Here is a 12,068-nt window from a genome sequence, read left to right as displayed (position 1 = left end):
TAAAAAGTAACTAAGTAACTAAGTAACTAAGTAATTAATTACTTTTGAAAATAAGTAATCAGTAAAGTAACGGGATTACTTTTTTGGGGAAGTAATCAGTAATTAATTACTGATTACTTTTTTCAAGTAACTTGACCAACACTGCTCGTTAACTAATTCAGAGGAGGGTTGGTCTGTTAGTCAACTTTTAGCTTTCTATAATCCATAACTGTACATAAACAGTAATTTAAAACCAGTTGTTCTGCTAAGCGTGTTTATACTGTGAATTACTTTATAGCTTTAAATCAAAGTTAGCAAACGCTGTTTCACTAGTAGATCAATCAAAACCAAGCAAAGATGGGGGTGATGATCTCAGGAAAATTTGGATTTTCCATTTGAAACGTTTTTTTCCAGGGAGCATGAACGAGAACAGAACGAAGAAAGAAGAAAGAGTTTTTATATAAGCTGGATATTTTATACATATGATTTATTCGGCATTTAGCTCTTGCATTCATCTTTTTTGCAACACATAAACATGTTTTAATTAATTATAAATGTTTTATTTGCCAAAACTACATGATCGCTAACACAGCCCATCCTAGTTGTCTCATTGGCAGTTTGATATGTTCATGAGGTTGGTTGTTTTCAATCCTGTTCTCATTTGAGGTGTCAGATTGTAGGAACAAATCACGGTAAAGACAGAAATCTGTCCCGAAGAGACGTATTTGTGATTTAAACAAGACAGGAGCAGTTACATTTATATTAATTGGTGTTGTTTACCTTCTTTAAAGGCTTATTAGGGATAATACCAGTTTTATGTGTGAACATAAAATGCCTTGAGGTGTCTCAGTGCTTTATAAAAACAAATTTTCTTCTTACCAGCTGCAGGCTCTTTGGAGGGAAACAGCTTATTGTCCAAAGTCATGCCGATGTCACAGAAGACCTCCTCCTCGTCTCGGTCAGCGTCCAACTGAAAGAGAAAAAAGTTTGAGCTTTCTTTGAAGATGACCTAAAACCTCTTTTTTTTCTTCACACAGTTTGAGGTAGGGCTTCACACAAGTTATGACCTGAACCTGAAACGCTCTAGCCATACTCCGTCTGTTAATCCACTGTGACATCAAGAACGAGCCTCATTATAAGATCAAACATTAGAAACCAGCTCTGATGCTCAGAGCTACACTCTTGGGTCATTTGGTATTCAGCGTACACCGGAAGCTTTAATAGCACTCGATTAATTAACTTTCCTTCTGTGTCAGCTGGCCTCTTTCAGATTATTCAGAGGCTGTCTGACTTTCTTTGCGCATACAGTACTCGCAAATTGACCATGAAGAATTTGGTTTGTGAGTGAACTGGAAGCTGACTGATGCAGACTTCTCCTCCGATCCATTAATCTGCTCCTCGGCTGTCCTTCTGCTCTCATCAGTGCCGATGACAACCAGCTGAAAGGCAAAAGGCCACTTTGTGCAAGCGAAAGCAGATAAATATAAACACGCAAGACATGACTGCTCTCAGTTTTGTAACGCGACGCCTTCAGGTCTTTGACTCTGCAGAGTTACTCAAAACTCAATGAAGACATTAACGACTGTCAGCGGCGGAAGTAGTGGAACGACAAGATGTAAGATAGGGATGCTGCACGACCAACAACTAGCTTCCTGCTGAGGTTACCATGGTAACCGCCTAAAAAAAGAGGCCTGTGCCTGTTGACTGCTGCGTGGGAGAGTCCCCCGAGTCCCCTCAGATTGAGGATTCCTCAGAGAGCGTGCCATTCAAAAGCCTTCTCAGAAATCTCCATGTCATGAATCACAGCAGAAAAGTGGGTGCAGTTACACTGCAGTGTCTTTAAAACCAGCATTTGTTCTGACACCAACAGAGACGCGCCGTATAATCCATTTATACTTACAAGGAGCTCCCTGGGACTCTTCACAGAGACTGTTATTTTTCAAGGACAGATTAGAGGCTTTGAATTTTGGGGGTCTTTTGACTAATTATGTGACTGTTGTTATCTTGACAGTCAGGAGGAGCCAGTTCAGCACACTTACATTAGACTGGCAGGCAAACATGGTTCATCCAGCTATCTACTTCCCAAAACTTCTGTTTCATAAGCACCCTTACTGACTAACCCCAAGGATACTTCATTAAAACACTTTAATGGTTACAAACAGCCCTCTTCCAGTTGCTGCAAATTTGTTAACCGCACATCTATGATTCAAATCTCCTGCTCAGCCCAATCCCAAAGACTGGATTAAGATCTGGTGACTGTGAATGTCACTTGAGTACAGTAAACTGATCATCATGTTTAAGAGCTCAGTTCGAGCTTTGAGCTGATTTGACATGGTGTGTTGTCCTGCTGGAAGCGTCCATGAGAAGATGGGTACACTTTGGTCACAAAGGGATGGACACTATCAGCAACCATACTCAGGTAGGCTGTGGTGTTTAAATGATGTGCAGTTGGTACCAAAGTGCACCAAGATAATGTCCCCCACAGATTATACCACCACTGCCAGCAAAAACATTTGAAATGACGTAGGATGTATCCATGCCTTCATGGTGTTTACTCCGAAGTCTGATCCTACCATCTGAATGCTGTAGCAGAAAGTGAGACTCATCAGACCAGGAAATGTTTTTCCAGTTTTCTCTTGTCCTGTTTTGATGAACCTATGCAAACACATGCTGTGTGTTCAGCGGTGGCCCCTGAATAATTTGGTTTTAATGACTGATTATCTGAGTTAATGTTGCTTTCCCATTGCTTTAAGCAGTCTGGTCATTCACCTGTTGACCTCTGGCACCAACAATGCTCATTGGATATTTTCTCCTTTTCAGACTATCTCTGTAAACCCTAAAGATGGTTATGTGTGAAAATCCCAGAACATCAGCAGTTTCTAAAATACCATCCTGTCTGGAACCTATAAACATGCTACAGTCAAAGTCATCTAAATGGCTTTGCATCCATATTCTGATGCTCAGTTTGAACTTCAGCAGTCCTTGATCATAGAGTTGCTGCCATGTGATTGGCTGATTAGATATTTACGTAAACAAACAGCTGAACAGATGCACCTAATAAAGTGGAAATTGAAAATAAAGTTACTAGGGTGCAGATAATGTTTGAATTAAATCCATTAAAGCTAGTAAATATCTTCTTTAACCCAGTGTCTCTTCATCAAGCAGAGGACATGACTCTTCTTAGACGTCCTATTTTTTTTATTCTGAAACTGCTAAAAATGATTAATGAGAATGAAGCGTGCACCTCTCCCCATTAATAATCAAAATCAATGCTGCTAAATCCCAAACAGCTGTATCCACACTGGAATGTCAGGTAGTAAATCACTTTTTCCTTTTGTCCGCAGACAACAAAACAAACCTAAACACAACATAATGCTATCAGCTTTGCTACGTGGTTGGCTGCTCACTCATTTGTCACATAAAAATGGGATTTAAGACATTTGACTTCTTGAAAACAGCATTGTTTAGTGTGCTAGCAGGCAAAGGGCTACAATTACATGGAGCCCGTTCGAATGTTTTTTTTAAAACTTAAACAGCAAAAAGTGATCAGTCATACTGATTTTAAATAATGAGACAAAAGCAACTGGATACCAGCTCTTTTCATGTTTCTGGCTACCTTTTGCTTACATGATGCCAACTATTCAGATGTAAGGAATAAAGGATGCTTTCTTTTTTAAAGCTGCCAGCTTTGAAACTGATCTAATCCTCTCCGCGTAGTTAAAAAAAACAAACAAAAACAAAAAAACATGCTCTTAAATAATTAGAAATGAGACAATAAAGAGTTATGGTGCTGGACAAGAACAGATAGCTGATGAGGAAGACAACCCCGGGCATATTCATCACTTTTGTGCATGTGACACTGCTCCAATTAAATTCTTTTATGCAGATAATCACGGCCACCGTCAGTCAAACCTGATCAATCAACAGATCAACGAGAGAAGCTGAGTACCAAATAATCATCCAAAATTACCTCGAGGTTCTCGTTCTCTTTAATTTACAGGCTCGACAAAAAGCCAAAAATGTCTTAAAAGAACGTTTTTGCAATAACTGCTGACAACTTTCCTCTTAAAGTTGCAGTTATCTGTGAGACAGTGTTTTAATTTGCATCTAACAAAAATAGCAGTGACAACAGCTCACTGCAACTCTGAAGCCAGCTCTTCATCTGGACCACGGTCAAAGCCAGATTCTTGGTAAGCCTACCATCATCCTTCGCCTCCTTACACTTCAGTCATCAGCTATTTGATATATTTGAGCCTTTGTTTTTATGTAACACTCCTTCCCCATCCACCTGCCTGCATCGCGAGGCTTTAGCATATTTCGCTTATTACTATAGAAGCTCCAAAGCTTCTATATACAAGAAATGCAAAAAAGGTACTCAAGATATTCCTTGTGTATATATGCTCTGAAGGGGGCTGAAATTCTACCGGCATGTGCATATTTTTTCATAAATTTAATTGCTGATCAGAATCAGAATACTTTATTAACCCCAGAGGAAATGATGTTTTCCCAGTTGCTCCAAGACAGTATCAAAGAGAGAGCCAGAACAGAAACATCTCTTCAAGTACATCTAAGCAGGGTTCAAGGATAATTTTACAAATATCTGCTTCCATAGTGTGCAATAAACTGGAAATCCAGCATTTTTAAATGAATCCACCCCTAAGGTTGTTTAGAAAAAGCTTGATTTTAAAGGGATTTTATTCGCCATCCATCATGTTATCGATCACGTCTTCAGCTGTTGTCAAAAATGTCTGTAAGAACATGTTTTAGCTTCATGTACTAAAGCAAGGAGCTGCACCTTTTACAGATGTGAGGTGAAGTAACAGCCTTCATCTATTATCTCGGTGAAGGTGGATTAAAGGAAACAGATGAATCAGAGTCCGCCAAAGCTCTGAGACATCTTAAAGCAGATGCATCATCTACTCTCTGCAGCTCTTTGGTGCATTTGGCAAAATCTGTTTAAACAAATTCACATGAAGCTCTCCGAGAGCTCAAAAGACTCTCCCTGTACTTCACAACAGTCTTTTCGGAAGTTATGTAAAGTTCAGTGTCATCACTGGATGACAGCTTTGATATAAATAGACATGAAAGGATATATAAATAGATGTGATAGGCTGAACACTATTTTCATGTGATCCCATCTCGTCTCCAAATCTTCTATTTCAAGAAAAATGTCAAATATACTTTGCCCATCTTTAGAGAGACTCAGGAAGGAGAATTTTGATGTCTTGTTTGTGTATATCTGCATGGCACCTAACAGCATGTGGGAAGGAAGCAGGAGCTGAGTTCAGTCAGGGAATACGTAATTAGATCGGTCCGTTTTCCTAGAATGACAAGGCAGCTTCAGCCGAGGACCCAACAAACAATTATCTCTCCTCGCAGCAATTTCCGATTATGGGCGTTTTTGTGGAGTTGTTTGTGTGTGTATGTGTGCGTGTATGTCTGATAATTGAGTCATCCGACATGCTAGGGGATAAAAACGACTTTCATTTGCAAACATCTAAATGTCATGTTTTAGATGAAAATCACAAACACTGCATTCAGAAAAATGACATCTCACATGTAAAAAGTGTACGTCAGAGGTGCCAGAATGCACGGCGACAAAATTAGGTGTTAAGTCAGTTAAACATGGAGAAATTGACGTCCTCGTAAGCGTTTGTATCGACAAATCAGTCATTCCTTTTCAGCGATGTGGAGAAGTGACTCACTGCGATTGTTCTTTTGTCACGCTATTCCTTCTTACATTGGACCTGACATTTAAAGTGGAATGTTTGCGTTCATGCAAAAGGCTTCGCTGTGCAAAAGCAATTAAGCCTCAGAGGTTATTATATTCATCAGTCAAGAAAGTGTGGAGTCCATCGGATAGGATAATTATCGAAGAGGAGAACAAATGTTCTGGGTTTCAGTTTATTTTGTATTCCAGGTCCCTTTGTTTTCTCACCTGCCTGATGTTCCCATGTCTGGTCCAGTCCCATTAAGTTAGTCCATTCCTACTTCCTCAGTGTTTAGTCCTTTGTTCTTGAATCCTTAGCTTCCTCTCTTTGTTTAGTGTTTCTAGTTTTAGATCGTCTTAGTTTTACTTGTCTGGGTTCAGTTCTCAGTTTAAGTGAGTTTGTATTCTCTCCCTGGTTTTAGTTATCATGCTTCCCCTGTGTTCACAGTTTTGTCTGTCTGTGATTCCATGTTTAGTTACTACTTTTTTAAAATTTTGTTAGTCCTGCGTCTCCATCTGCTCTGGGCTTCCCTTGTCTTGTTTTCCCCTGTAAGTCTCACCTGTGTTCCCGCCTGTTGCCCCTCTGCTCATTATCTTGTATTCATTGTCTGTGTCACCATCTGTTCATTATCGGATCCTCCCTCATAGCTGTGTGCTCCATCCTCTGTGTTCCCGTGTTCACTAGGCATACATTTTCCCTAGATAGTGTTTGTTGAGTGCATTATTTTGACCTTGTTTGAACACCTAGCAATAAAGGCCGGAGTTCTGCATTCCGGTCTGCGACGTGTCCGCAACACGGTGCTTCATGTTACAGATAACCCCCTGTGAGCAAGCAGTTGGTGACCAAAGGAAGGAAAAACTCCCTGGTAACAGGAAGAAATCTGAAGCAGAACTATCTGGATGGGGTAGTCATCATCTGCAACTCGATCAGGTGTTTCTAACTCATAACCATTTGCTGCTTTTCAGGAAACTGATGCTCAGTCATGTTTGAATGTTTTGTCATATGTGTTATGAGCTTCAAAAGTATCCTGATCCTTTGTTCTTGTTGTCTTTTTGCCTTGTTGTAGTGGCTCCATAGTGTAGTGGTTTACACATTTGACTAACAAGCAAGGGATCCTTGGGAAGAAACACAAATAATTTTGGGGAGGCGTTAGAAAGGGCATCTGGTGTAAAAAATCTACCAAAATCAAACATGCAGAGCTGACTGAAGTTTGCCCTTGTCACCCACTCGGCAGTCTACATGGCTAAATTTTGGTAATAAAACAGGGCGTACAAAGCATCACAATTTCATAAAAAAAATATATATCCATGAAAATTTTGTCACTTTTGGCTGGTTACCAGGGGATCCTATTTTCCTGTTGCCTAATTTTATTTGTTTGGAATATATTTTGAGTTATGTGTTGGATTTTTAGCTTTCCTGCCACCCTACTGGTATGCTGCAGGTTTAGATATAGAGCATATTGTTTTCAGTGTTGCCTTTCTGTCCCTCTGGGTGTCAGCAGTTAGGTTGACTTATGAACTGCACCACACACAAATCTGAGCCTTTCCTTTCTGAAGCTTTCACCTGAGGAATGTGTGATATCATCATTTGAACTGTTATAAAAAGGTAGCTGAAATATATTTCATGTTGCACAAACTCCGCAAAAACAAATGTTCAAAGTCACACTTTCTGTGCTTGTTCTGCTCTCATTCAGCTTATAATGGCTGTGCTCGGTGGTGATGGCACTCATTAACTCAGTCCTTAATCTTCATGATTTAATCAGGCACAGGTGGACAAATCAGATATCAAACATAAAGTGACAAAAAATTAATGAAGAATTTACATTTTGAATCTCAAGAGAGATTCGTACCCAATAATCCAGCATGTTAAAACTTACTGAATAACATTTTTAACTGGTCCCTGTCCTCACTCGCCACAACTTTATTAAGTTCATGTGTTCAGTGGCTTGCCAACCGAAATAACTAATCAGCCAATCATATGAAAATAAGCTCATTTTAGGCTCCTCAGTACCAACTAAGCATTGGTTAAACCCCACAGCCTGAGTATCATTGCTAACACCTTCTGATGGCTGCTTCCAGCAGGCTAGTGTATAGGAATTTCTTTTACTTATGTATTAATCACATTATTTTATTGTATAATGCCTCGGTGCCACTGGATTTTAACATGTCTGTAAGTAGTAAGAAAGTTGGGGGAGCAGACCACTCCACAGGAAGAGTCTTTTGTCTCTTCGAGGACTCTGGGAAGTAGCAAGGGAGCGTGAACCTTCAGGTGTGAAACAGCTGTGTACTGCCTTTTGTTCCTGAAGAAGGTATTTAACTGAGAGCCATGCTAGGCTCAGGTGAGACTCTGCTGACCGTCTGCCCCGCGGTCATGCAGGCTCTCCACAAGCTTGGTTTTCTGTTCTTTGTGTGTTTGGATTAAAGAATGTTAGCTACCGCTCACCGCTCGTCTGCAGGCTTTATTTAATGGAAAACTTCCACAACAGTAGTGTGCCATGTCTCAAAGCTCAGATCATCTCAAACTTGTTTCTTCAGTAATGAGTGACAATGAGTTCCCTGCACTAAGATGTTGTCCGCAGTCACCAGATTTTATATATCCCAATTTAAGCAACCCCAGCACAGCACACTAATCAGACTTTGGCATTCAATTATTTTAAAAATCAGTGAAAGCAAAATTCATGAGGCTAAAAATATTGTGATTTTGTAGTCTGCTGATGATGGGCGGCTAACTGGAAGGCTTTCTATTGTCTCTGTCAGTTTTTAAGCGTGATACAAGGGGCTGTTGAGATAAATGGAATAAAAAATCTATTTGGCCTCTTTATACTCAGATTATGTTGGTTCAGTGGAGCACAAAAGGTCAAGGCTTAAAGAGAAAAATAAATTTTCATCCTTCACAAATGTCACTGGAAAACAGACAAACCCACTCTACAGATCTGCTCCGGCTGAGAAGATAGAATTAACTTGTATTTATTATTTGAGCTCTTCATCAGTGTTTCTTCTGAACAACCAGAACTCCTCAACACTTTTTGTGGATGGATGATGTCCCTCTTTTTAAAAGCGCTTCAAACTCTGCCAGCCTTTGATTTCTGAGTCTTTAAGCTTGTGCGATTGAACAGATGGCTTGACAAACCAGATAAAGATGTGCTTAATGGAAAGGTGGAGTGACGTGCAGTCTGTCTGAGACTCACTGTAACAGCCTGTTGACCTTGCTGCATCACAGTGGAAGTGGGGACAGAGAAGGGACAAACTATCAATAAGCTAAAAAAAAAGTTTCAAACTACTTTTGTAGAGACTGCAGACTTCTTCTATTCACAGAAGAAACTGATAATTCCCAAGGAGTCTTTTACAAAACACAAACTGTCACACCACATAAGGACAGTGCACCCAGAGAGGTCCATTTACAGCTATTGTCCTGGCCATAAGAAAACATAAGCGCTGGAGTGAACAACACCAAATATACATAAACATCATTTTCATCATTAAAGTAATAATCATGGTTTGGTAAGGAAGTAGTATTTCTGAACCGATCCACTGAACCCGACTTTTTCTTTCTTCAGTCTGGACTTTCTCCCTTCTTCTGTCATAACTGCTCCTAAACTTAACTGGTGCTAGAAGAGGGAGTGTGTTCCAGTAAGCAAGTCTGACCTCATGTATCTTTTCTAGGTGGTTTACAGACTGTATATAAAAGATGGATGTAGCTGTCACCCACTGGTTTGTGAACTTGCTTGATGCCCTGAGTTTGCAATTTTGCCAGTAGCCCTTTGATTTAATTTTTGTTTTTTAAATGAGCCTATATTTGGTGCATATTTGGTTGACACAGTAGCATTAAGTTGCACTGAGGTTCATTGTGGTTCCCCAGCTTGTAAATCATATTATTATATGGGATGTTATTTTGGTTAGCAAAAAAAAAGGAAGCTTAAAACAAAATCGACTTTCTTGAGAAACTAAAGAGCTTACTGCTCAGACTGTCTTCAAAAAACATCTCTCGAGTTTGAGAGAAAACGTCACATTGCTGCTTCAAAAGACACAGAGCTCAGTGTGTCTTAATTAAAGCGACTCCACTGGGAATGCAGGGAAGATGTAGAGGATTTGCTGAGAGGTGGCAGGCAGCAGAAAATTCATCCAGTTTAACGTAAGAACAGATGCTGATGTTTAAACTTTACTTATAGAAAAACAATCCAAAGCATATTTTTAACCTAATATCTGAAGTTATGGATTTCATTCAAGTCTAAATGATTTGGAGGTCATTTCCTAAACCTTTTCCTAAAGTCTGAGTTACAATTCCATCTATTTCCTGCCACAAGGCTGAAGTCAGATAATGGGGACAGCAGGTTAAGCATGGTATTTCAGATGTCCTTTCCCCCAGTCACATTTCCAAGGTTGTCCTAGAGCATACTGATATGCTTTGCGGCCACACTTAGGTATATGATCGCTCAAGAAAATGGGTGTGCCCCAAAAACCTCCCAAAGGAAGCGTCCTGTTTAGTTACCAGAACTGAGCTGACTCGTTTCAGTGACTATTGTTCAAAATATTCACTCGTCGCCATCCCATTCTTAGTCCATAGGGTTTAGTATGATGCCGGCCCACTCTTTTCTTTTCTTTTTTTAGCTATCATAGCTTCAACTCTTCTGGGAAGGCTTTCCACAAGATTTAGGAGTGCGTACTATGTGCCTTGGCCTGGCATAACGGTGCACTGTGGAATATTTAGTAGTGGGGAAATTTGACAACTGGCCTTGTTGCACAGGTGGCATCCTATCACGGTACCACGCTGGAAATGACTGAGCTCCTGAGAATGACCACTGAAGGAACAATGGGCTGGGAGGTCAGTTCCTAGTAAAATATAGTGTATAATATAACCACACTTTGGAACTATAGCAGAAAATTGAAGAATTTCTTTGCAAGATCTAAAACTTGGGAAAAGTATAACATGAGATGTGGATGTGCACTGTAAGTCTTGAGCCGTGCTCGGGCTTAACTTTCTTAATTGTTTACACGTTTTCTTTTTTCCTGCTGGACTCATGGTGCTTACACAGAATTGTGAAGTCTGAATGCTTTATTTTGTGATCAAACCAGAAAAAAACTTGGCAAGATTAAACAAACCTTTATTATTTTTCTCAACATTTTATTTTTTGAATGTCATACCCTTTCTGGTGTTATTCAGTTATGTCTAGATGACTGGAGACATCAAACGGTCTCAATGCCAACTGCTATTTAAGTCATACTTACATTTCCACACTATGGGTTCAAGTTTTTAATGCACTCTATCCAAGGCCATTTATTATTGTCCTTTTTTTGTAGTTTTCCTTTGCTATTTCCCATTCTTAGAGCTTTAATGCTGGTATGTACCATTTTTTTCTGTAAAGCCTTGCATTGATATAAAAAGATTATATTTTTTTATCTAGAGCTTTTCTTAGGTACTCAGTCTGCAGCGCTTTGATGAAAATTGAGGACACAAGGATTGTTTGTGTATTGTGTCTCAACAGATTCAGGATTTAACTTCAAGATGAAAAGTTTTTTTAATGTGTTTTAGGACAAAAGTAGAACACAGAATGCAGTTGGGCAATATCAGCCTTTGATGATGATTAAAGTAGTTGGGGCATAAATCTATATTAGGTATTGATGGTCTTTTGACCACACAGCCATGCAGCTATGAAGCTGAGGGAGCAGAGCCACCACTGAGAATAAATCAACACATTGCATTATTATTTTTAATTCTAGAGGAATAAATCATTTCAATTAAAACTGCAGCTGTGACACATGAATGCTGGTAGCAGTGAAAACAAAACACCCTATAACTATTTTGCATGTTGCTATTTTTTCTAACACCTTTCTCACCTTTTTCTCATCTTTGGGGTTTTTTGGGGGAGGTGTTTTGTTGTTTAAGTGGAAAATATTATGAAGTATTGATATCTTCTGCAGCTGCTATGACCTTTTTTAAAACTCTGACGGTGTGTGAATAGTGTCTTTTCCTCCCTCTTCTGTGTCTGGCTGAAAACTTAGGGTACCTACTTTGAATTGAGACCCTATTATTCTGGTCTGGGAAAACTTTCTTATTAACACATTTTCTTCCTGTTTATGTCAAGGAGAAGTGTAAAAGGTTTTATGTTTTCTTTTGGTGGTGGGTAAACTAGGTGTCTTGATGGATGCTCAATAATGAGAGACTAAAGACGTCGGTTGGATGAGTGATGAAACATTTGTTTCACTGGAAATGCTGCATCCAGGTGACGAGATAACGTCTAATTTTCTTTGATTTCGTTACCTGGATTACTGGGCTTGCATCCAGGTAAACTAAGGGTTTTGAAAATGTTGTGTTTACTATTTTGGTCTTTCACAGGAAGTGGGGAAGAGGGGAGTCACTTTTACATTATGCTCTGGTTTC

At 39.5% G+C, this 12,068-nt stretch overlaps 1 protein-coding gene across 2 annotated transcripts in view; it reads right to left on the bottom strand.

The window, feature by feature from the left end:
• Positions 1–12,068, bottom strand: part of ak5 (adenylate kinase 5) — a 110,079-nt gene that overhangs the window by 57,895 nt on the left and 40,116 nt on the right. For both annotated transcript variants that reach the window (XM_006792327.3, XM_006792326.3), the window contains exon 7: positions 859–949. In XM_006792327.3, coding sequence (XP_006792390.2) covers positions 859–949 — 91 coding nt within the window. The remainder of the gene's footprint in view (positions 1–858; positions 950–12,068) is intronic.

This window comes from Neolamprologus brichardi, chromosome 18, assembly GCF_056152115.1.
Source record: "Neolamprologus brichardi isolate AB-2024 chromosome 18, ASM5615211v1, whole genome shotgun sequence".
NCBI classification, from domain to species: domain Eukaryota; kingdom Metazoa; phylum Chordata; class Actinopteri; order Cichliformes; family Cichlidae; genus Neolamprologus; species Neolamprologus brichardi.
The sequence above is the reverse complement of the archived record's forward strand: the minus strand, read 5'-3'. Positions and strand labels throughout refer to the sequence as shown.